The 27,380-nt window shown below is 34.5% G+C and overlaps 2 protein-coding genes across 3 annotated transcripts in view; both read right to left on the reverse strand.

Annotated features, from left to right (window-relative positions):
• AKAP13 (A-kinase anchoring protein 13) overlaps nucleotides 1–8,558 on the reverse strand; it is a 129,952-nt gene extending 121,394 nt beyond the window's left edge. Inside the window, exon 1 of one of the 2 annotated variants that reach the window (XM_074234143.1) lies at nucleotides 1,452–8,558. In XM_074234143.1, the coding sequence (XP_074090244.1) occupies nucleotides 1,452–1,532 (81 nt within the window). In that variant the 5' untranslated portion in view covers nucleotides 1,533–8,558. The remainder of the gene's footprint in view (nucleotides 1–1,451) is intronic. The other variant, XM_074234144.1, reaches the window with a different exon arrangement.
• A 9,038-nt stretch (nucleotides 8,559–17,596) lies between these two features.
• LOC141521513 (A-kinase anchor protein 13-like) overlaps nucleotides 17,597–27,380 on the reverse strand; it is a 246,847-nt gene continuing 237,063 nt past the window's right edge. The window contains exon 9 of the mRNA XM_074234145.1: nucleotides 17,597–20,134. Within this exon, the coding sequence (XP_074090246.1) occupies nucleotides 20,114–20,134 (21 nt within the window). The 3' untranslated portion in view covers nucleotides 17,597–20,113. The remainder of the gene's footprint in view (nucleotides 20,135–27,380) is intronic.

The following is a 27,380-nucleotide window of genomic DNA, read 5'->3' on the forward strand; positions in this document are numbered from 1 at the left end:
TTTTAATTTTAAGCCAGGACATAGATAATTTTTTCTCTTAAAGACTCTTTTGTGTTTGGCCAGAAAGAGCTAGCACCATATTTTTTTAAAACATTATTTTACATGCAGTGTTCCTTGGTCTATGTCTAGACTGAGGCACTTTGGCTTTACATCTAAAAAAGAAAATAATTGAGTAAAGTAACTAAAGTACTAAAATTGAGGTTCCATCAAAAGCATTTCTCAGGAAGAGGCTAAAGTATCAGTCGAGGTTTCAGAGAGGAAATCACATTTCACAGAAACTAACAAGAATAAGGTTCTGGGAATAAGTACAACTGGCAAGACACAGACTGATCTCAGCACAGGTCTGGTAAGTCAAAAATAATTTGGCCAAGTTAATGGGAAAATAAATTGTATTACTGAATTCTGTATCATAACCATTCTCCTATCTCCATATAATTCCATCCCTCCTCTCTAATAAATTGGATGTTTCATTAACTCCTGACTCTCAGAGCTTAGACCTTTACCTTAAGCCTTCCTTCATCTGCTTCCCTCAATAAATAAGCAAACAGAAAACAAAAACAAAAACCCAAAGCAGGGCAATTAGACTGGGCAACAAACTGAACTAATATAATAAATAGTCTTACTACCTTGCTTTCCAGATATTCAATCAATATCTATATTCTCTCTCCCATCTCAAAGTAGATACAGTTTATAAGTAAGGGTATAAAAGTAAGTTTTGGATTTTGTGAAGTCACTTGGCTGGTTTCCAAGGTCATTCTACTGTTTTGCCAAGAAACTGTTTAACTTCCAAACAGCCTTCTTTGGTGGAGCAGCATTCCCAGACTGCCATCTTACCGGTTGGTGGAGTCCTTACTAATTTTAGATTCATGGATGCCTCTCTGAGCAATTAACCATCCTGAAGCTCATCCCAACCCAAACTCTGAAACATCAAGCACAACACACAGAGCAAACAAACAAAGTTATCGACGAGTCTGAAGCCTGACCTGAAAGCCTGCCAAACCAAGCAGAAAGGCTGCTTTTACTGCCACCCTTCCTAAAAAGAAAAAAAAAAGCCTGAAGTTAGTCTGATAAAGGGAATATTCTTTATTTCCAGCTAGAAGATAATAGCTTTAGGGGAAAAAAAAAGGAGAAGAAACACACTTTTAACCCTGCATCATGCTGAAAATAGAAATCTTCCCGTAAAGGTAGGAAACCTGTTTTGAAGTATATGAATCTCCTTTGCACAAGAATTGACTTTAAAACAATTAAAAACTTACAGAGATGACAGTTATTTCTCAACCTACTCCAATTTCTGCTCAAACAACCTAATCTAATCACACCCCTAAACTTGACCTTGGAAATCCATCACTTCTACAGAGCATCTTAGATCTTCTACAGAAAGTTGAAAAGGAAGGAAGCAAAACTTAAAGAGGGACCATTTGCTATAGAAGCTTTGAATAACATTACCTTACCTTCAACAGTACCACATCCACTGTCCTGTCCACCTTGGAGATGTCACATAAGCTGTAGCGTCTCTTATGTCGTTCATACATTTTTTCCAAATGGAGGAAATATAAGGCAAAATGCAAGCAAAAGACCCCACCATTAATTCCAGGGGATAGGTACTACCTCTGCAGGGGTAAACTCCAAATTTTTCACAAAAATAATGGGGGGGGATCTTTGCCCCAAAGTAGATTCCAGCTCAGCAGGAAAAAAATAAAACATAAAATACTCCAAGTTCCCAAACGAAAATAAAAATCTTACACAGCAAACAAAATAAATAGTGGGGAAAAAATCATACAGCATTAGCTGGCTATTTACTTTCTGTCTTTAACAAATCATAAGGTAGGTCTGTTTTTACTTCATAGAAGACTTATAAACACCTTGTAAGGATATATGTCGATAAAAGTCTTGATTGAGAAAAAGGTGCCCATAGTTTCCATTACAACTTATCAATTTCCTTAAAAAATAAAAACTAAAAAAGCTACACATAATGCCCAACAATAAGAAAGGAGAGAAAAAGCCCAGTGCAAGCAATATATGTGTAACACACTTGCCAACAATGTTGTTTTAAAAAAAATTCTATGTACAATACAAAATGAAAAAAAAAATTTTTGAAATGATTTTTCTCATTAAATCCAGTTGTGGTCTTTTAAAACGTAGGCCATTCACTTTTGAACTAAAGTAAGAATGGAACCAGGAGATTCTTCTTCTAGGAAAGATTCTTTTCAAGTCTGTCTCTTGCTTGCTCACCAGGCTGTAAGGATTGGTTTTGATTTAAGTTTAAAATTTCTAATGACAGCAGTCTAAAAGGAAAAAAGGAAAAAAAAAAAAAGACCACTCCTTCTCCTCTGCTCCCCTCCCACTCCCTTCTCCAGAGGACGTCACTATCTGCCCTTTTCAGCTCTGCATTGGCAATGTTGGAGCTTTGAGAACTTAATTGCAGTTGTGGGAACATGATTCATCTTTAGACAGAGAAGAGAAAAACAAGGTTTCCTTCTCCAAGCAGCTTCCTCCTCCCCAGGCAATACCCTTTGCATACAGTTTTGTCTGAAATCCTGAGATGGGATCAGACTGCTTTGACTCTTTTGAAATAGGATGATGAGGGGGATCCATATTTCATATACTTATAAACCATTATGCAGTACTCATCCAACCCACTAAGCAAAGAAATACATAACTGCAAGTAGGGTAAGAGTCACCCACTCTAGGAATGAAATGGTATGATTTAATATGACAAAAATGTCAGTCAAGTATTTCAGCATGGAGGTCTACTAAATGTATAAGATGACATACTAATACCTGATTAAGTTTTCAAAGCATACGAATAGGTTTGTGAGGAAGAAAATGTCTTTAAAGACAGAAACTAAGAAGCAGTGAAGTTGGGATGTATGTGCTGATTGTATGTGGTGAATAAGAGGGGTCTTGCAGCTGGACAAGTCTTTCACTCCAATCAATGCTTTCATTCACATGAGCTCAGCCTTGATGCTTTTTGCCACATGGTTTTCCTGTTTCCACACTGTTCCAGACTCCACTAGCCCCCACCCAACTCAACTTCTCGGGGGATAAAATGATTCCAGAATCCCCTTCTCTCACAACTTAAAATGGATCTGGGAATGGAATCAGAATGTGGGGGAGGATAACTTGGGGAGAACAAAGCTCAGAGAAAAGGGGAAAAACAACTTTTTCTCTCCCTTAGTTAGAACGGCTGCTGTTCTTTGGCCAAGATGTAACATAAATTCAAGATTTCAGAAATAAGGCTGCTTTTAGCAAGAAACATTTAATGTCTAACTTTTTGACAATGACTAGTTTTATCTTTTTTCTACACTATCAAAATAAATACAGCCATCACCCCTCAAGGCTCAGTTAAATAGATGGCTTTTCAAGGGGACAAATATGGGTGGCAGCACTCATATGGGAGGAAATGAAATGGAAATAAAAATTAAACTCTTATTTCCAAATAGCAGAAATAGGAACAGAGAGATTATGAACTGGCCAGGACAGAGTAATGTGATGTGGTGGCTAGAGAAATGAACTTGGAGTCAGATGACTCAAATTTAAATTCCAACTCTGCTATTCACTGCTTGTGTTAGCTTGGGGAAGCCATTTCCCATTTGGGAACCTCAGTTTCCTCATCTGTAAAATGAAGGGGTTAGGTAAGTTGTCCTCTCAGGTCCTTTCCAGTCATAAATTTAAGGTCTAATTATCACCTGGATCTGATCATATTGGGGAGGGAATGGTGGGAAGATCTATCAGTGGATAAAAGTTTCTTCTAAAGAAAACTGGAAGGCATGATTTGTCTATTATTTCAAGCTCTCCCATTCTGTCTAGAACAAATCCATGTAAAGCTGAATCCACCCTCTTCTTCAATGTCTCTCCCTCATCTTTAATTAGAATCAAATGTTTCCTTCTTCCTATGTTCCCAGGCATCTGCCCTTAGATCAGGAGATGCTATAATCACCAACTATTTCTTCCTACTCCCAATCCTCTGACCATCAACTTTGCTGCCCACAATTTAACTAAAGGACTAATTCAATTAAATAAGTACTTATTTAACCACTTACTCTAGCACTGCCCCTACAGATCATGGGCATACATAATTTTAAAAAAATTATAAGATCCCTATCCTCAAAAAAATTACTTATTAATTGGGAGTTATCAATCAAGCATTTTTTAAAAATAGGCAGTTTTACATATCTGATGGTCTACTGGCTGTACTATAGGTTAAGAAATATACTTTTCTAGATTTTTACATATATTTTAAAATATTCTTTAAATATTAATTGGGAGTTATCAGTCTTGAGTTTTTTGTAAATAGGTAATGTGGCTGTTCAAAAACTGTCAGCTTTACCAGTTGATGGTCTACTGGGTGTACTATAGGTTATATGTGTATCTGTGTGTGTGTGTGTGTGTGTGTATGCATGCATACTATAGGTTATCTAGTGTTATATGGAATACACACACACACACACACACACCCAGACACTTTATAGCTGTGTGACCTTGGACAAGTCACTTAACTCCAACTGCCCCCCCCCTCCAAAAGACTAAACAATTTTAAAAGCCTATGGAATAGATTCTTATTTCTTATCTTGATAAATTGAATCACAAACTCAGCATTGGATTCTTAATAAAAGAACTTAAATAACTGGAATTAAATAAGAGTTTGGATCCTCTTTTCAACACTTAATAGCAAATAACTAATCCTTTAGTTTCTGACCTTCCATTTCCTCATGTGTAAAATGAGAATAAAAAACCTACAGGAGCTTACTTAACAGGATTGATAATCACTATTTTTCTGTAAATGTAGTGTACTATAGGTTACATGTGTATCTATGTAAATATATATCTATACACACATACATATTATATACACACACACACACACACACACAGATATACACACATGCACATACATATAACCTCTATGTAACTATAGGTTAAGAAATATACTTCTCTATATACTTTAAATATAAATGTGTGCAAGATATAGAAGATCAGGGAAGAAGTCATGCTATATATCTTGTCCTCAGTTGTAATGTATCGATAGCCCACATTTATATGTGTTTTATGGTTTATAAAATACTTTGTATATTCTCTCATTTGAATACCACGGGCATCCTTGTAACGTAAGTAATTCGAATATATATTTTAGAGATGAAGAAAGTCTCAGAGAAGCTGAGTGATTGAAAGATCACCTATCTATAGTTAAAGGGCAAGCACGGGCATGCCACGAGTTTTGGAACCAGAGGTGCCAGCCATGATTCAAATCCAGGCAGATTATCTAAGTCCAGACTTCTTTTGACTGTATCCCATTGCCAATCTGGTAGTAAAATCTTCTCTGCATATAATCTCAGAGGATAGAATTTAGCAGTTATATCCATTTGTTGCTGATGTGACAATTCCAGAATTTTACTGAAAACATCTGGAACTCCTAAGTAGCTATTTGGTTAAGATTTTGAAACATCCCAACCAATCATTTCACATCTAAAACCAAAGAATAAGAGATTTCAGAATTGTTGGGGTGGTTGGGAAACAATCTCTGTTTTTCACTTCCTTTCTCTTCATCTCCATTCCTGGCTATTACCTCTGACTGGAAATAGTAAACTGTGTCCTCAGTTTCAATTTTCATCACCAAATATAGTTAAAAATAGATGGAAAATTGGTTGTGAAAATGCTTAAGTACATTTGATTTGCCACAGAGTGAGACAGAAAATATAGTACCAGCTTCTAGTGTCTTGGGTAAAAACCTCACACAGCCAAATTTCCATCTAATTACTCATTTAAACAATATAATGTCTCATTTAACATGGTTAGAAACTCATCAAGTCACCTCTGATAGGCCTAGCCCATCTGGATTCATAGATGAAATCTATATCCCAAGTATATCAAGTCACATAACTGCATTAGGTTGCCACCTAGTGCTTATGCCTAAGAGTGAAACAGACCCACAAGAAGGTTATGTTTCCATGATAATATTGTATTAAAAAAAATCGGAACAATTTCAAGGGGAAGGAGACATTCAATCTTAGAAGTTATTATATGGAAATAAAAGTGGGGGGAATGGTAATATAAGTCTTGAACATTCCAGCTCTGAGTAGTGTACAGTATTTTCCTATGCAACCATCTCCATCTGTCCAAGAATATAACCACTACAAAGTTTTTTTGAAAATAGAGGGTAGCTAGGTGGTGCAGTAGATAAGAGCACCGGCCCTGGAGTCAGGAGAACCTGAATTCAAATCCAGCCCCAGACACTTAATCAATACCTAGCTGTGTGACCCTGGGCAAGTTACTCTTAACCTTACTGCCTTAAAATAAGATAAAATAGAAGAAAAAGGGATTATGCTATCTATCATCACCAACCTCTACTACCATGCTTCATTAAAAGAAAAATAAAGATTATCAATCTGTTAAGTTCCTGGTAAGTATTTTTATTCTCATTTTACGGAAGATCAGAAACTGAAGAAGTTATTTGCTATTTAAGTGTTGGAAAGAGAATCCAAACCTTATTTAAGTCCAGTTATTATTAAATCCTCTTATTAAGAATCCAGTGCTGAGTTTGTGATTCAATGCATCAAGAAAAGATATGAGAATCTTTTTAAAAGACTTTTAAAAACTGTTTAGTTATTTGGGGGAGGCAATTGGGCTTAAGTGACTTAACCCCAATAAAAATAAACATCTAGGATAAAATTCAAACTCAGGTCCTCCTAAGTCTAGGACCATTGCCCTCTATCTATTATACCCCTCACTGCCCCAGAATCTCCATATTTTTAATGAAAATTTATTCTGTTCACAGAATTACAGAGGATAGTAGATGGTGAGTTTCCTTTCCATTGGAAGATTGTCAATTGCTAGGACTGATCCCTTGTCAGGGATGTTACAGAGTGAATTCCTGCTAAGTCTGGGTTGGATTTTAAAATCTTTTCCAAATCAGAGACTCCATGACTCATCTATAATTATATAACTCTTGGGAACAAAATTACCCAGACTCTAGAATATAGGTTTATAAATGTTAAAATTAAAAAAATACACCTATATTTCATTATAAATAATTTTCTTATGATTCTATAGATTTTATCTATTTGAAAACATTATTCTGAGAATTCATTCAAAACAAAGTTAAAAGCAAGAGCTTTCAGGGGTGTATTATTCTTGGTAGGATTGTGGATTTGTATTGAGCTTATTTTTCAACAAAGAGAAACAAAAACAATCATTACCCTCTACTATTAGATTTTGTTTGATTTAAAGTCATATTTGCCCAATTATGCCTTTGTGCAATTAAATTTTTGAATCTAATTTTAGGATGTAACATTTTTTTTACTCTCTAGTCAAATTTTTGTTGACTTATTTTTCATATTACATATAAAGATAATATAGGATATAACATTTAGAGAATTACAAGAATTTACTGGGATTTTGGGGGTAGAATTAAAAGGTACCTCAGCAACCAATTACTCGAATCTATAGCTCTAAGAAACCCACCATAATATATGATATACCTTACAATGAGTCATCCAGTTTCAAGTCACCTAATTACTATCATCAAGTTTAAATCTTTCTCTTCACAGCATTCACTCATTACTCCTAGTTCTGTCCTCTGGAACCAAACAAAAAATTAACAGGTTTTCAAGTACTCGAAAACAGTTACGATAGCTTCCTGAAGTCCCTTACACACAAACACACACACACACACACACACACACACACACACACACACACACAAAACATTTTCTCTCTTCTCCCTGCCCCTCCTTTCCCCCTCCTCCTCATTTATTACTTTCTATTCTCTTTGTTTTTACACTGTATGAAAACAAGGTCTTTAGGTAAACATAAGATTTGGAAAATTCCCACACAGCGACTTTCAGTAACTTCAGCAGTTAGTCAACAAGCATTTATTAAGTGACCTAATGTAAGGCCAGGCACTCTTTAAGTGCTGAGGATACCAAAACAAAACCAAACAAAAGAAAATCCAAGGCCAAAAAAAGTCATTTCTCTCAAAGAGCTTACTGGCTAATGAAAAAGGAAACATGCAATCAATTATGAAGAAACAAGTTATATCCAGAGTAAATTGGAGTTAATCAACAGAGATAGAAGGCACTAGAATTGAGGAACACTGGGAACTGGAATTCTAGCTAGGTCTTAAAGAAAGCCAAGAGGCAGATGAGGAGGAAAACATGGCCTACCATGGTGAAGAAGGATTATCTTATGCATAGAATAGAAAGGAGGCAAGTGATACTGAATCATAAAGATAAAAGGTCTGCAATAGGATGGGGGGCAGTATCAGAAGAAGAGTTGTAGTTTAAATGTATTGCATAGTTGAAAATGACAGACCTTGTCAACATTTTCAATATAGGGAGTGAGATAGTAGGGAGTTGACACTCATCTTGCCAAGTGAGGGCCTAGAAGGATGTTGGTTCCTTTGACAGTGACAAGGAAGTCTGGAAAGCAGGGGGGAGTTCTTGAGGAAAGATAATTAGTTCAGTTTGGGATGTGGAATTTAAAAATTTTTAGATTTATTTTCTTTTTAATTTATGAAATCAAGCATTTCTGTAACAGCATAATTTTAAAGAAATGAATACACATGAAACTGAAAAGCCATCATGTACAGCTTGCTATTCCTTTTAAATATATAAAAGTTAAATATATATATATATATATAAATAAAAGCTATCATGTAAATTTTTGTTCCGCAAAAATGGCTACCATTCACAAATATGTATGTGTATATGCATGTTTTTGTACATATATATATATATATATCATTCTATACACACTTTTATTTATGCATTGTTTCTCTGAATGTAGAATTTAAGATGTCTGTCAAAAATCCAGTTCAAGATGTCAGACAGGCAGTTGGAGATATAAGAGTGGAAATAGGAGAGGTTATGATTGGATAATATTTGAGAAATGCTAGCCTAGAAATAATTAAATCAATGGGAATTGACTAGATCACCAATTAATATAGAGGGAGAAAAAAAGAGAAGAGAGCTCTGTAGTCCACCGACAATTAAGTGGGTAAGATGTGAAGATTCAGCAATGCACATTAAGAAAGAGAAGTATGAGTAGCAAGAAGGAGAAAAAAGGTGATATATAGTATCAAAATCTACAGAGGTAAAGAAGAATGAGAAAAGGACAATGGATTTGACAAATTAAAGGATTGCTGGTAAATTTGGAGAAAGTAGTTCTGATGGAATGATGAGGTCAGAAGCTAGGTTAGAGTTAAGATAGTAAAGGGAGAGGAAGTGAAGGCAATTTTTTGTAGATTGCTTTCTCAAGAAGTTTAGCCAGGTCAGAAGAAACAAGACAACAGCAGGGGAGGAAGGATCAAGAGAAGAAATTTTTGAGAATGAGGAAGACATGGGCATGTTTGTAAACAGTAGGCAAGTGGGCAATAGATAAGGAGAGACTGAAAGTAAGAGTGGAGATAAGAAAGGGAATATTTGGCTTGAAGCATTAGGATGGAAACAGAATGGCTTGATCAAAGAGAGGGTTGCCTTAACAAGGAGTAGAACCAACTTTTCAAGTGAGAAAAGGTGAAAAGGTGAAAGAGGAAACAGCAGCATAGACATCTGAGTGATATGAAAGGAGGAGGGGGAAGGAAAAGGGAAATAGATAAATGGCTTGTCTGTTGTTAGTAAAATATGATGCAAGGATCCCCTGGCAAGTAAAAAGACGCCACTGAAGTTTACTGAATTAGGAAGATCAATATGACGGCTAAGTGGAAGAGAGAGAGAGAGACAGGAAAACCAAGCAGACAGTTTATGATTGTTATCCAAGGGAGAAATGCCTTCCTCTGGAGGTAATTCTGCTCATTAGAGGTCTCTTCCAACTCTGAGATTCTGTGATTTTGTGAAAGTTTATTCTGATTTCATTATGGAGTTTTTCACTCTGTTGATCATAAGGCTCTTTAAGGAACAAAAAACAAAAAGCAAAAGCAAGTAAATTTTAATTGGGCTAGACCATCCATTGAGTAATGTGTGATCATTGGAGAAACTTAAGAAGAGTTAAAACCTGGCCCTCTAAATAGGAAAATCACAAAAGAGCAACACAGTATATAAAGTTTTAAAATTTAGGTCATGTTATGACTTTTACAATCAGAAAAGAACATAAATCCAGAGCAAGTAGTACACAGAAACTGTAGTTTTTATTTTTAGTTATTTTCCCCTTGTTACCTCCTGGAAGGGTCTCAACTAGACTGTAGCAGCAAAGGATTATACATAAAACAGTCAACCTGGTTGGCACCATGGACAAAGGTTTTATAAATAACTAAAGGAAATGGGGTGGACAAAGAATGTTTTGGCAAGGAAATGGAAAAAAGGGGAACAGTAAACAAGCAAGTATGGTACTCCCTTTTCCATACCATCACTATGAAAGTGTAAACATGTCTTACTTAATAAAACAAAGATGACAAATATAGAAAAAACAAAATACATTTATAGCTACATAATTTTCTAGTGGAATTTGTAGCCTCAAGTGGTAAAGTAATCAAAGAAAGTTTGTAGGAACCAAATGGATTCACAAATATCTATACGGAACATCTATTATGTACTTAATAATGGGAATGGACAATAAATATGTGAATGTAAAGATGTTTGAGATGTTTCTGCTGCAAGGAATTTGTAATTGGGTGAAGAGCATGTAATATGTATAGAAATAACAATTTTTTTAAGATTGACAATATATAATGAGTGACACTGAAGTGGTACAAAAATAGTGATGTGGACATTTGGAGTAGGAAAAGAGCATTTCTGGTTGAATATAAAGAAATAAAAACCTTCGAGGAAGAAGTAACGTTTGAACTAAATATTATAGAGTAAATTAATATTTGCAAAATGATCTGGAGAAGGAAATGGCAGATCACTGCAGTATCTTTGCTAAGAAAACTCCAAATAGGGTCACAGAGAGTTAGACACAACTAAAAATCACTAAACAACAGAAGTACAGAAGGACAGGATTCCAAATGGAGGGTTTGTTAACTTGTATCAAATGCTGGGGGGTATTCAGAAAGCAATTTAAAAGTTTCTAGCTTAAAAAGGTGATACAAATGAATCATCACATAAGTAAAATCCATAATCTAGAATTACCTTCTCTATTCAATATAGGCCTCCAGTATACTGTGCTATGCTAATTAAGCTGATTTCTTCATTTATCTCAACAAAAAAAGTGATGCTTATTTTGGATTCACACCCCTGTTCTGCCTCTTATCTATCTCTCTGACATTTTATAAATCACTAGGTCTCAGTTTCTTCATTTATAAAATAAGGTAGTTGGTCAAGTGGCCTTAAAGGACTCTTGTAAAACTAAAAATGAAATGATTTCTTTCTACTTTCATGCTTTGATGTTACTCTCTCTCTCCTCCTCCAGTCTCCATATCTCAAAACCAATATAGTCATTGATACACTCATATAAAGACCTACCTTTTCCATAAATATTTCTCCAACCATGGTAGTTCTGAGGCTGGGATTTGAATTCAAGTCTTCCTGACTCAAAATATTCACTGTGCCACCTAACTGCTTCTCTAATGTCTCACTAACCTATTAAAATAAGAAAAATATCATTTAATCAACCCTATGTAAAACTCAAGTCACTAAAGAAAATGTTAAAACCAGAAGATCAAAGTCAAAACTATCATCCTGACTAAATGAGAAAAATGCTTGGGTAAAAAATAACCTTTGATGAACTCTGAATTCCATATGGAATGACACAATTTATTCAATTAGGAAATTACTCAACTTACTCTTTTTATATTCTTCACCAACTACACAAGTGAAAAGAATAGCACTAAAAAAAGAGTCATTCAGACAGGCCAAGCCAAAATATGATTCAGCTTCCTATGGAAGGTTCTCCTTATCCACCCTATGAAAATATAATCTATAGTCCCTCTCTCTCCACTCCCTCCCAATATACACACCCATATCCTATACCCACCCTGGCCAGGCATGCATACTAAATAATGTTAAAACATGTTTTGCCTAAATAAAACATATCAAAAGACAACACAATTGCAAAACAACTTTGGCAAAAAGATGCCAAATCTCAGACCACACTGCCAGGTCAAATTTATGATTCATAGCATTTAGTAATTGTTTATCTTGTAATGTAGCTGAAGATATTGCCTTAGTTTGTTCAATTCATCCAAAAATATTAGCTATGCCTACTGGTAACGGAATCAGTTAAGGTAAGAAAAATTTCAGTATGTTCCAGAAGGCTGTATGTGTATGTGTGTGTGTGTATACATACATACATACATACATACATACATATATATATATATATATAGTTTTCTTCAATTTACCATAAATTGAAACATGAAGGAATTGTTCTATTATGCAAAAAAATATTACTTAAACAGTACAGTAGGTAAAATATTTGGCTTAAAAACAATGCTCAAAGGAAATTATGCCTATCAAAAAATCAAACTGTAAAATGCTAAGAACTGAAGGCACCACATATATTTAATTGGTCATCTTTGATATTATAAAGCAGATCTCTACTAAAGTGGTCTCATCAACAATTTTACAGAGATTCATCTTTTTACCACCTTGGATCCAGAGTGACAAATTATGTAAATTCTAAAAAGGGAAGATTTGCTCCTGTGAAATGAATTGATACGGAGATTAAGTTACAGATTCTTTAGACAATGAAATGAATTATAACTAAAATAAATGTTCACAGAGCAACATCCTCCAAGTTATACATGGATATCTTTGATTTTAATTTGGGTAAAATAAGACAGGGGTTCTATGCTGAGCAGCAAGACCAGGTTATACAATGCTCAACTTTATAGCTAAATATTGGCAAAAGATAATTTCTGTTTCATCAAAATGAATAGTTATCCTCAGAAGATGGAGTACTATAATTAACTAATCAAGAATTCTTTTGTATTTAATTTCAAATATAGAGTGATTTCTTGGGCAATGTTGAAAGGGCTGCAGTAAGCCCAGAGGATAAGCTGTCAGAGAAGATCTCAAAGGTCAGAACATCAAGATGGCTCCAAGAGCCAATAATGAGAATAATTCAGGGTGGTAAAATGTTAAACCTTAGAAAACAGCACAAAGCAGTACATGATGATAAATGCCAAACAAGGAATTAGTACATACAATAAGAGATGGAACTTGATATGTTAGAAAGGACACAAGATTTAGAGAAAAAAGACCTAGGTTCAAGTCTCAGTTCTATTGCTACCTGTGTGGCCTTGGATTAGTCAATTTGTCTGAATCTCAGTTTCCTAATCTATAAATTAGGATTAAAGGAATAAAGGTTCAGATCTTGACTTTGCTATAGTCATTTCTCTCTAGACCTCAGTCTCACCTATAAGAGAGTTAGTTTGGACTAAATTCTGCTTCCTACCTTATAGTTTTAAATAAAGGGAGTCTGTCCAATGTGTGACAGGCAGTACCAAGTCTTACCACCTACCAGGTACTAATTTGCATAAATTGTTAGAATCAGGGTGGAAAATTCTCTATGTTCCCATGAGAAAATTTTATTTTTGATTCAGGAGAAATTTGAACTAATATAGATTATGTATTTGGGAGAACCTGACAATATACTTATTAAAAAAGATTATTTTTTTTTGTATATAGTTACCCACAAGTTGATAGCTGAAAGGTTTTGTGAGTACACAGACTGTATATTTTTGGCAAAGAAATCATTCTTCTCACTTCAAAAGTTAAAAACTATGGAAAAACATTCCTAAATACCACTTGATAACACAAGAATGGTCAATTATTAAAGAACAATTTGCATGGGAGAATGTTAATAGTTTCACCAAAGATAAACTTATTTACTTAAAAAATTACAGTTGGTATTAGATCTTAGTATGGTATGTGAAGGACACCACTTCTAGCATTATTGGATAGCTAATGGGAACTTTGTAAGTAGCACAATCATGAGCATGGAATGCTGGAAGGGGAGTCTTGAGATGTGGGTTCTAATCTAATCTAAGCTCTATGTGTTATCAGGAATAAATCACTATTTCTGCTCTTCAAGTTCTCTACCTTTAAAACCAAGAATTCTTTTCATCAACCATTCTTAGAAGAATGATGCATTAATATATGAAATGTTTTCAAGTGCTAGAGCTTTCTAGAAGAAACAACTACATTTCACAGACTCCCCCCCGCCCTTGCATACAAGTAATTTTGAGCTATTTAAGCGTTTATGATTTCAGGCTCCCATTTCTCACAAAGTAATCTCAGCTCAGTTCTGATCCATTTTCTACCCTAATACTAAACAATTACTTTATATTCTTAGAAAGGTCATAGGGTAACAGAAAGTCTCTGAAGAGAGATTTTTGTTGTTATTGTTCAGTCATTTCAGCCAGAATCTCATTTGGGGTTTTTTTGGCAAAGCTCCTGGAGCCGTTTACTATTACCTCCTCCAGCTCAGGTTACAGATGAGAAAAATGAGGTAAATAGGGTTATGTGACTTGCCCAGGGTCATACCAATAGTAAATGTCTGAGGCCAGATTTGAACTCAAGAAGATGAGTCTTCCTGATTCCCAGCCTGGCACTCTATCCTGTATCCAATCCCCTCATTTTATACCAAAATAGAAGTATAGAAATAGCCAGAAAACAAAAGAAAACCAAACAAAGTGTTCAGTGGCAAAACAGTGGCTTTTGAAAATTTTTTCACAAAGAAACAGTTACTAAGAAAAACCAAAGAAACCAACATCACCTTTGCCTCACAGCAGTAGCTGTAATAGAAAGAATACTCCATTTGAATTAAAAGGAACAAAGGTTCAGATTTTGACCGCTATTGTCATTGCACTTCTCAAGATTCAGTCTCCTCACTGAAGAAAGAGGTAGGTTGGACTAGATGACCTCTAAGAACCCTTGAATGTACTAATCAATGACCCACTGTTCTTTAATAATCTGACTGCTTGGATCTAGGAAGAGAAAGGGAAAAACCAAGATGATTTCTACGAAAAGACCAATTAAAAAAGGGGGGGGGGGGAATAGCAGCAAACCAGAGATGAGAACTAAGAAAAGTAGAGAGGAGAAGAGAAAGAATAAAGAAACAGATCAGCAGCAATGAAAAGTAACAAGAAGCTGAGAACAAAAGAAAAATCAATCAACAATGAAGGAGAAGGAATAAATACCTTTGTAGTTAGGGGACCAGTCAGTCAATCACCTGTATTTCAATACAGGTTCTTGAAGTTATAGTGTATTGCTACCATGGTAGGATTATAGGAGAAGGGAACAGCCATACATTCATCATTATTGTAGATCTGGATAGCAATGGTTGTTTATATGTATTTGTACATGCTTATGTATTTGTATATGTTTGTATGTGTATGTATGCAAGATATATATATATGTGTATATATGTGTATGTATATATATATATATATATATATATATATATATATAGAGAGAGAGAGAGAGAGAGAGAGAGAGAGAGAGAGAGAGAGAGCGAGCTCAAGCTTGGTAGTGCAGTGGAGAGAATACTGGCCTTAGAGCTAGGAGGACCTCAGTTCAAATCCAGCCTCAGATACTTAATACTTACTTAGCTGTGTGAGCTTGAGCAAGTTACCATTGCCTTGCCAAAAAAAGAGAGAGAGAGCGAGAGCGAGAAAGAGACAAACAGTCAACAGGATAGGTAACAATGCATCTCAAAAAAATACTTTGAAAGCCCGCTAATTTACCCACCACTCAAAAATGGTCTCAATCAGTAGAGGTCAGCAATCTGGACAATATTCACTATACACAATATTGAACAAACCTAGTGGGAACATAGAGAATAAATAACAAGGAGAATATCATGTAGTCATATAAAAACATTTAATAGAATAGGACCAAAGATCTAGATGCATATAGTTATCTAATATTATAGATTATAATTCTCAAAGAAAAAGGAGAAGAATAAGGAAAAAATAGTAATATTCCGTTTAAGAGACTAAAAGGCTATCTTTATACAGGCTGAAAAGGTAAATATTGGACAATGTTTGGAATAGTTCAGGATGATATTGACTCATATACTTGGTATACAAAGACACAGAAAGAAAAATTGCTGACATAGCTGCTTAAATTAAGATTCTGATGGAGGTTCTCAATGAAAAGTCTGTAGATAATTCTATCTCTGAAACAATGTTTACTGGAAAGATTTTTTTTAAATGAGTAAAAGTGTAATTACTGAAAATATGTGTACTCTTGGAGTTTCAAATGAAAAACTTTATAAGGAGATTACAGTAAATTAAAAATATTGGAAAATCATGAGAGTGATTGTTTTTCTTCTGAGTAACTTTTTAAAATGATATTCTCAAGAATTTTACAATTGTCACAAAACTAGTTCACTTTGGGGGACACCTGCCAATTTCTAACTTGGCAGGTGCCATTAAAGATGTCTCCTGGGATTTTAAACAGCATTAAGAATAGGGTAGAAATTCTTACATATACAAAGGTGATAAAGATGTCTAGAAAGCATCATTTTCCTATGATAGCTTTTTGAAGGAAACAACTAATACAAGGACAAAAAATATTTTTCTTACATGTTCTGTCATCTTTTTGACATAGTTATCGAAAGATAATTTCAAAACTAAAGACTTACATGAAATTTGAAAGTGTATTCTAGTATTAAATAATTATAAGGCACATTTGAACAAAGCACAATTAGTATCAGGAGATATTTTTTTTACCATCTTTTCATCCCTAGATGTTTTATCAATCAGCATATGAAATACTAGTAACCTAAGAACTTAAAAATGAAGAAACTGATATTTCCTAATGATACAATTTGTAATGCTATTTTTTGCCTGAAAAACTATCCCCTGTACTATGTCTTCAAGAGAAGAATCTAGGCTTTGAGTAACCCCGCCTCCAAATAACAAATTCCTGTAGTGCTATAATAGGCAGAAGTTGCTAATATAGTAGTCATAGTCCATAGTACTGTTGATCTCAATTCACAAGATTTTTAAATGTTCTTAACAAGTTAATGGAGATTAATATAAAAAGTAAAGATTATTTGAAAGGTGAAAAAAAATTTGGAAGAAAAGTACCTTTGCCTCTGATCTGCTCATTATTTTAATAGGGAAAAAGCTGTGTTATTCTACCCAAAAAGTTTTGGGTTTTTTTTTTAAATTTCATCTTGAATGACTTCACTTGAATTTTCAGAAACGTTGTTCCAGGGCCATTGCTGGGGTCAGTACCCAGTCAGGAAGGCAAAAGGGCAGTTAGTAAATATGTACTAAGAATTGCAGTCATAAGTGCTAGAGAGATATAAAGAATTTTGCAGATAAAGAATCCAAGACATAAAGAGTTACTTACTTGAGTGATCTTAGGCAAGTCCATTAACAGTTTTGAAACTTAATTTCTTCTTTAAAACAAGGATATTGATTGGACACCATCTTTTAACTCCATGATTTTATCTTGGCTGTCTCCTATGCCTGGAATGCTCCCCTTCCTCAACTCTGTCAATTGGCTGCACTTCAAGATTCAGTATAAAATCCCCCAAGGGATTCCTGTCCCCAGCCCCCCCACCTCCTAGTTATCTAGTTATGCCTTCCAACTCCTCTGTATCTATTTTATATATATATATATATATATATATATATATATATATATATATATATATATATAAGCAGCCTTAACTTTCAGGGATTCTTAAAAATTAAGGCTGCAGATTTAGTAAAAATATTTTTTAAAAAATTAAAAATTATGAGACACAATACATACTAGTGGCATTTCCTTACATACTTACATATATCTATATGTCTATATTCTCTCTCTCTCTGTCTCCCTGCCTCCCTGTGTGTGTGTGTATATATACATTAAGACTGAATAAATCAACAGTGTGTAATAATTCAAAATAAGATGGGTAAGATCTAGCTTTATTATACAGTCTCCAATAACAAATGGTTTAACACAAGACAATATGTTGTTTGTAGTAAATATGAATAGCTATGTGAATGCATATGATTAGAATTAAAACGCTCTTTAGAGATCATATTATCCGAACAACACTTTAGAGAAGAAGAAATTAAGTCCCAAAACGGTTAATGAACATGTCTAAGTAAGCAACAGATCTGGAATGTGAACCCAGGTCCTTTGGCCTTACACATACTTTCTCTACATCACACAACTATGTGCTACTGTTTGGAAAGAGCTGTCAGCACAATTTTCCGATTGATTACATATGAATAGAATAAAATTCCTTAAGCAAGTTATTGAAACTCTGTGCCTTGGAAAATAAGAGGGAGAAGTAAAGTAAAAAAAAAAAGTATTAAGTGTGCTAGACCCTGTGCTAAGCACTAGGGTGGGAAGTTTGGACTAACTGGAATCCAAGACCCTTTTCAGTTCTAAATCTTATGATTCTGATAATTCTTTTAAAACACTGTGTATTCATATCTTCTACTTTTTTTTGGACTGTCTTAACCCCTATTTAAAATGAATTGGCAGAAAATATGAAGCATTATTTTTCAAAGAGGAAAAAATAATGGATCAGTATTCCCTCCTTTTTATGTCTCATCACCCTTCCCCCATCCTTTGCCATATCTTCCTTTTCAGATCTAAGTTGAGAATATAAATAAATACCCATATCCTATGAGAACAACTGCTGGACAAGTCCATCAACTTGGTTAATTTCACAGCTGTTGTCATTTCACGCCTTTGCTGTCCTGTCAATTAGAGGCAGAAAAAAACAACAACCAAAAAACCACCACATTTAGGCTCCTCTACCCCACCCTGCCTCTAACATTAAGCCATTGTTTCTTCATTTGCTACTTCTTCCTTTTTCCTTCTTTAGGTCCTTTCCACCAGCATGAAAGAGCCAGGATCAAGGCGGCTTATACAACAGTGCTTCAGCTGGCCACCTTTAGGTTCTGCCCTTCTAAGTATAATATGATTAGTAATTGGAAACCCAGTGAGGACAGTTGACGTGGGAAAAAAAACGGAAGGAAGGATTGGCTAAGATAAAACTATTGGCTTAAAAGTAAAGAAATACTTTGTTTTATATAAAAAAAAATACCCCAGGGTGACATATTAGGGAACAGACAATGGGACAATCTCAATCAAATATAAAACAATTGTTAAAGAAAATAAACAAACCTCCAAATTGCTGGACATTAAAGCCTCAAGAATAATGGTTTGGGTCCGTCCCTTCCCCTTCTCCTCCTATCTCTAGGGAGTTAAAAACACAGTTACTCATAATCTGAAGACAAATCAAAAAAATGGGTATCAGGAAAGGAGACAGCAGCATACAGTAACCAAGACTTAAACAACAGATGTCAGCCATCTGCATTAACTGGGGCTGGTGTGTGATAAGCATCTCTAATGCTTTAAGAGCCTCAGAGCCCTCCAAAAGCAGGGTGGGGGCAGGGATTTCTTAAGTGTCTATTGGGTCAGAGCTCTGAAGTGAAAAGTTAATAAAAAAAAAAACCCAAACAAATCAAAACACTCTGATTTTGACACTATTTAATATATGTCTATCTGAAACAATATTACTTCTAACAGCTTTCAGATAATACTTTTAAAAGCTTCAACTATGATATCAATGAATTACAGTTCAGTGTCAAATACACTAGCAGGTCTCTTCCTGGCTTAAGAAGGCAAGAATAGTCCAGAAGAAGAAAAACAACTCATTGAGTTTTATGGGAAGCAGAACTTGCAAGGACAAGAGGGGCACAATTTCTATTTTTTCTCCCTTTGAATCACGCTATTAAGAATATCAAACATCTCCCATCATGATATATATGTATATGTATATATATATATGATATTGACTGATCCAGGAAGTACTTCACAATGAAGTAATGTTATCTCTTTTCTGGGGCAGGAATGAAGAATTATGGAGCCTGACTACCCAATGGAGTGAAAACAATGCTTCCAAGAGGAGGAAATATCTTTACAGAACGCCAAAAAAAGGTAATATAGACAACATTTAACGTTCTAAGTCAAGCCAATTAGAGAGAAGTCACTGATCAGCTCTAAAATACACCATAGTGGTGTGTTTATTAAAAAGAGTATTCCAATAGCATACTTCATTTCCAAAGTTTCTTTATTTAAAATTTTTATTTATTTAGGGCAATTGGATTAAATGACTTGCACAAGATCACACAGCTAGGCAACTATTAAGTGTCCGAGGCAGGATTTGAACTCAGGTCCTCCTGACTCCTGGGCCAGCACTTTATCCACGGCGCCACCTAGATGCCCCTCTGAAGTTTCTGAATGCAAAAAAATACCAAAGAAAACATAAGAATTTCCCTCTTATCTGACACTCTGTGTAGTACCTTTACCTCAAATATTGGTACAGACATTCGTTCACTGGTTTTTCTTTAAGGAAAGATGAAGTACAAATTCCCAGTTGATCTGGCTAAAAAGGAGATTTCTAAAAAGGAGATATTCTGAGTTCAAATATTATCTTGCCTCACTGTGTCACCCTGTGCAAATCATTTAATCTACCTGCCTCAGTTTTCTCATCTCCAAAATGCAAATAATGTGATGACCAAATGAGGTAACATACATTAATGAGGGTCGAATCGTAACCCTTAAAGCACTATATCAAGCTTAGTTATTACATTCTGTGTGGTGATGCCTTCTCTATTCCCAGGCTATTGGACTGGGTAGCCCTGGGAGTTCAGCCCTTTTTTCAATGGGTCCAGAATCCTGGCTACCCTTGGGAGACCCTAATGAATATATTTTTGTTAAATTAAATGATTCTAGCACTGAAGAAAATCAAAATTTTTTTCAACCCTTTGCTTCCAAGCATATCAACTTGATAAAAAAGGAGCTTCATTTCTAGGAGATTTTTTGATTAAGGTACAGTTATATGTTTATTTTTGTTTGTTTGTTTGTTTTAGTAGCAGTTGTGGAGTGGGGACAAAGCTATTAAGTAATTGGGGGAGGAAATGAACCTGTGTTTCCTTGATGAAGAGAACTCTCTGTAAGGGATATAAATGCGTATTTGCTTTTGCTAACAATAACATTTATTTTGTTACCTGTATGCATACAAGATAACAGAAGTAGTCAAGGTCTAGGATAGAAACTTACTCTGATTAATGCATATATCCAAGAACAACAAGGGATTATTTGACTTATTATTTCTAATGACTTTATTAAAAATTTAAACTTTCCAGAAAAATAATCAATAAAAAATGTTTTTGGTAAAATGTCAAAACTGTTAGTTCCACAGATAACAGAAATAATAAATTATGTGTTTGTTTTTAAGAGATTCATATGGTCCTGTTTTTAAAGAAGAGGTATCAAATAGGGAGCCAGATCTTAGCTGGATGAAGCATCTGGTGATTAGGCACCAGCTATTCCATTAAAAATCAGCTTTCCATTGTAACAGTGCCAGAAAAACAGCCTCAGAGGCGTCAAAGGATCCTGAATGACTCATGTACTTTCCACTCCATACCAAGCTATAATCAAAGACCTTCCTGGGATTTTGAATGAAATTGCATGCAGGGAAATAAAAGGGAAGATATATGAGGAAGACAAGAGGATACAGCAATGTGGAGAGACCTCCTAGCTTCTCCAATCTATGCAAATTTAACTAAAATAATAATTGCCATTAGCAAAAGCAGTTGCAACCATATGTCAAACTGCTAAGGGAAAGCACCCTGTTAAACCAGTGTTATTTTCAAATTTTAAATAAAATTCAAAGACTCAATGAAGTGGAGAAAAGGAACTTCAGAAATCATGAAACCTTTTTATGTAAAAGATGAAGAAGTTGAGGCTCAGGGAGATTCACTGACTGGCCCTACACAGTAGAATAAAACTTGGGATATGACGATAGCAATTTCGGCTTGTTCTATTTCTCTACTACATCCCATATTTTTCAGTGTCAAAATACAAGCAAAGAAAGAAAAGCAATTAATAAAACCATTGTGCAATGGAAAAAAATACTCAACCAATACTCTAAAATTCAAACCAGAAGATTTTTATGACTATAGATAGCTGTGATTTCTTTTTTTTTAAATAATTTTTTAAGGTTATTTTTTTTTTTTGCAAGGCAATGGGGTTAAGTGCCTTGCCCAAGGCCACACAGCTAGGTAATTATTAAGTGTCTGAGGCTGGAATTGAACCCAATTACTCCTGACTCCTGGGCTGGTGCTCTATCCACTGCACCACCTAGCTGCCCCATTACTTTCAAGATATGAAGAAAAGGTTATTAAATTAAATTGTCTCTAAAAAACCCTTTAATCTATTAAATTTTATAATTTTACAACCAAATGAATATTATCATACTCAAGAATCCCTTTGGAGACAACATATTGATTTTAATGCTATCATCATTATTTAAAACAGAATCTTGCATATAGAAAATATTTAGTGGATGAATGATGGATGGAATCAAGGAAAACTTGAATCATTATTTTGCAGTTACATCTTGTAGGCGGTTGAACCAACTCAATCTGCAGCCATGCTAACTATCCCCTCCCCCAATCATTAGTCAATAGGCTCTAAGAGTAAACAAACTTCCAAAAATATAAATCTTAGTGGCTCATCCAAAGGGTAACTCCAGATATATGTATACGACTTCAATGCCATGATTATTCTGGTGATACTCTTCCTATCCTGCTTTTTTTTTCCTGAACCATATTTAAACCTGGAAAATTATAGGAAATTCTGAAGCCCCATTTCCTAGGAAATGAATAAGATTGCTATGTTCTGACTTTAAGCAAGATCATGTCATTATCACTAAATATTTACCATTGCAATCATCCCTTGTAGACAGCACTTTGCTAAATACTAAGATTGTCATATCAATTCTTACTTTTTTTGTTTAAGCACTCAAAGAACTTTGGAACTTAGGTCTTGGAACAGAGACAAAGTGTTTATATATCTCAATAAAAAGAGGCTACAAAGGAAAAGAAGTATTGTTTTGAGATAAAAAAAGAATGGAGGAAAAAAAAATTTCTGTGGGGTAATCTGGTGGGGGAAACTTTGTTTCATTTTTAACTCCATACTTTCATGAAGAGAGGTTTGCTGAGCTGGATAAGGAATCAAACATATTTTGGACCAATCCATACCACTGGAATGGAAATATTTAAACAAAGGTACTGGAATTCTTAATTCCAAATGAAAATAAATCAGCAAATTTCATTCACTCTCAAATGCCTATTTGTCTTGATAATGTTACCTTTCCCTTCTTCTCTGTAACATAGGAAGATTCAGAGACAGTTGTAGTATAGTGGGTAACTGTTGGATTTAGCTTCTTAAAGTCCTGGGTTCAAATCCTTACTCTGATATTGATGACCTGTGTGTCCCAGGGCAAATCCCTTAGCCTCTCTGAACCTATGTCCTCAAATGAGTAGGACTAGATGGTTTTAAAATTCTCTTCTAGGTCTGAATTTATAATCCTAAACATGATACACATTTTTTTTTTTTGTTTTTTGCAAGGCAATGGGGTTAAGTGACTTGGCCAAAGGTCACAGAGCTAGGTAATTAAGTGTCTGAGGCAGGATTTGAAGTCAGGTCCTCCTGACTTCAGGGTTGACGCTCTATCCATTGTGTCACCTAGCTGCCTCCAACACAGCACAACACACCTTTACTTGGGGCTCCTTGTGGTTCAAAGCCAGCTCGAAGATGCAGTCTACTTTTATGATCTCAGATGACACCAAAATGTCTCAGCACATCTCCAAATATTAAAATGTCTCAGCACATCTCCAAATATTAAGCCCTCTAAACTGACTATTGCATTGTTAATGCTACATTGAAAGAACCATAAGAAAGTCTAATGAATTATATTACATGTTGTTTTACCATCTAGTTCTTCATATATAAGTTACTTGAGTGAAGGGAACAGTTTCTAACAAATATTTTAATTCCTTCCTACTCCCCCCCAATAATCATTTGAAAAGTATATAAAATATATTAAAAGACAACTACATGCCAAATGGTAGGAAAGCACAAAGTTTAAATACATATGGGTTTCTGTACTTGGCAGAATAGGGTCTCGCAGAGAATGAAATACCAACAAACTACTAAGCACACTACACAATATTGTATCACAATGTAGAGAGATGTAAAACTGTAGGATGTTATATGAGGTTCTGGAGGAAGACTACATTTAGGGATGATAAAACTAAAATACAGTTTGAAATGCTTATAAACTAGCTATGGGATTCTGGGCCAGTCATATAACTTCTTTGTCTCAATTTGGTTCCCCTTCATCAATAAAATAAAGGGTTCAATTTGATGGCTTCTGAGATTAATCCTGGTTCTAAATTTATTATCCTAGGATTCCATGTTTTCTACCCATTTCCTTTTCCTTCTCTGCTTCCTGAAATCAGCTCACTACTTTTGGTCTGGTCAGATCTGTCTGTACATATTTCTCCAAATAAAGTTTGGGCCACAGTCTCATATTCTTTGATGTAGCAGTCTACCTACAAGACATCAAGCAAGATCTTCTTGGGAGACTTATCAAAAAGTCTTGCAAGGAATGTGTCACTGACAAGCAAATACCTATAAGCCCTAGGGCCTAGACCTTTCCTGGAAATGGAATAAGTATTTTTCTTTAGCTTCTTTTCTGTGAAAGAGACTTCCTCTTTCCAAAAGCAAAAAACAGTCAAGCCTCAAAGAAGCATGTAGATAGGGTATATAGAATTAACTATAACATCTCTAAACAATATCATATTTAGTAGGTATTTATTCTTTTAGAGTGGTATCTTGTATTGGCAGCTTAGGAGGAATAGAATCCTAGGCTTTTATACAACTATTTTGGAACGTATGTATTTCCATACACAACAAAAATGTAACATTTACCTTCAAATATGGGAAACCATTTGAGGAAAATGGTTTAAGAGAGATGGAAAAACACTGAACAAATCTTAACTGATTTGCTTTCTTTTTTTTTCCCTAGGGGAAAGGAGAAAGAGAAGATAATGGAAAAGAAGGATAAGGAAGATCACTGTTCTCAGCCTCAATCTACTCAACTTTAGATCTTCCCACCCCCCCTTTGAAACAATTTAGTTGACTTAATAGTCAGTTAATACATCCTATTCCAGTACAATACAGAACAAAAATAACAGAGTGAGAAAAAGGGAAGGAAGAGAGGAAAAGAAAGCAGAGGGATGGTAGAGATGGAGGGAGAAACTTGACTCAGTATATTGGTTTATCAGTTTCTTTCAAATTTTAACTAACAACCATCTAGAGAAACTCAGGCTAATCTATGGTATTAAATATTGATATTTTCTAGTTAAAGTGAAAATTGTTCTACATATATTGAGATAACAATGAACAAAAAGGAGAAAATAATGAACCAAAATGTAGAAAAGGTAGATATAATACAAATAAGAAAATCTTAGACTCGGGAAAAGGAAATTTTGGATGAATATACCTCAAAGATTTATGATTCTAAGTATATTTCAGTAGTCCTAGAAAAGAGAAAGTACTTATCTCCAGAAAAATATGGGCAAAGATCAAGAACATAGAGCAAAATAAGGACAAGTTTTCAAGGGAAAAATAAAAGTATTACAATTAAAAGAAAATGTTACTCATAACACCTCTTCTAACTTTTCTAGCTGTGCTGAACATGCTGATACTCCTCAATTTCTATCACACTTAATGTAGGCTTCAAATTGAAAAAAAAATAAAAATATGCATGGACATAAGTCTATAATCTGATTTTGTCATATTCTTACTGTGGTTTTAAAAATGGTAGTTCTATTTATCTGGTGTTCTTGGATAAACCACTTTCCTGGATACTTATATTCTAGGAATTTAAGAACAGCAGCAATATGATATAGTGAAAGATAGTTGGATCTCGAGTTAGGAAGACATACATTCAAGCTCCATATCTGTTATAAACTGGATGTCTCAGTGCCAATCTGCATTGGTAGGAGAAGTTTTCTATATCAATGAAATTACAGGTAGGAACCAAAAGGAACTGACAACAAAAATAACAGCAGAAGCCATGACATAATTCCCTGAGAGCTTTTCTTCTAGGAGGACCTGAGGTGCATTAAGGCATGTATTAAAGAAAAAAATAAACATACAAAAATTTTTAAAAAAAAGACAAAACCATAAACAAGCTCGTGAAAACCAGTTTAATTTATAAGCCTGAGGGGAGAGACTTATGGATGAAGATATTAATAATATTCCAAGGCCTATATTATACCTACCATTGCCCCAAAGAACCATAAATGAATAATTAATAAAGTGAATTAAGATAACCCAGGCATTTTACTGTTTATACATGGAATTTCAATGTTAGAATGTCTCCGATTAAAGATGCTTTCTCTAAGGGCTTTTGAAAAATAAATACTTTCCCAGGAACCTAATATTCAACATGTAGATTTTTATAGTTTTGCTTTAACATATTTGTTCCTTTGTGATTGGTGGTTAGTACTGTGGTTAATGTAACAAGGTTTACCCAAATATCTGCTCCATGTAGCTAATAAGCTTATTTACAGAGCATTTGCAAAATACATTAGCAATGCCTCAAAGGAAAGAAACTGATAGTGAAATTCTTTTAAAATCAAATTTATCTGAAATTTTTAAAAATCAATTGAAAACATAAACTTGAATCTCCATAAATCAATAAAGCAATGCTGACTTACATCAGATGATTAAATATATCTAATAAACAGCAAGAGTGCTTTTTGCTATTACAACAAGTAAAATGGATCAAAGAAAGAATAGATCCCAAAAAGATTTTATTTTCTGGATTCATGCCTTTACTATTATCACCTGATTCCAAATGCAACATCTGTCTTCTAATTGCTCCCTATTATCATTTCTTAGGAAACAATGGGCAAAGAAAGCAAGGTTCTCTAAAAAAGACATCAATGTAGCAAAATTGAATTATTTTTCTTTCCTCTGATGTCCATGAAATTAGATAAGCATTGTATGCAGTCTAATTCAGTTTTTGTGACAAGAACTCTTTTGGCAGCAGATTCAAATAATTACTAAACAAATCAATTACACTGAAATATAGTTATTAAGATATTTTTAAAAGTTCACAGGTCTCAGGTTGTAATGCCTAGTAGTAGGAAAAAACAGGGAGTTGTGAATCTCAAAACTTAGATTTTTATCTGAGCTCTGTTATTTACTTAGTTGTATGATCTTGGACAAAATCACTGCCTTTCTGTAAAAGGAAAAGGTGATCTCAAAGACCTCTTCCAGCTCTAAATATTAATATTCTAATGTTGAAGCACTATTCAAATAAAGGAATCATCTGTGGTTGGTTATATGTCTTGTTTTCTTAAAACATTAGCTCAAAGAGCAGCAACCATGTCATTATTATGCTTTAGGCATATATATATGTATAATACACATGGTAGATCCAACAATATACAGCAAAAACAAAAAGTGATGAGGTAGGATATTAACTGAGTTACAGAACAGATATCCATAATTGGCTGAAGAAAATAAAGCAAAGACTCTTTTTTGACTTGCGGTAAGAGGAAGAAATGATGGTTACCTAAGTATATTTACTATCAACAACATCATCAATCACTGAAT

Source organism: Macrotis lagotis, chromosome 4 (genome assembly GCF_037893015.1).
Source record: "Macrotis lagotis isolate mMagLag1 chromosome 4, bilby.v1.9.chrom.fasta, whole genome shotgun sequence".
NCBI lineage: Eukaryota > Metazoa > Chordata > Mammalia > Peramelemorphia > Peramelidae > Macrotis > Macrotis lagotis.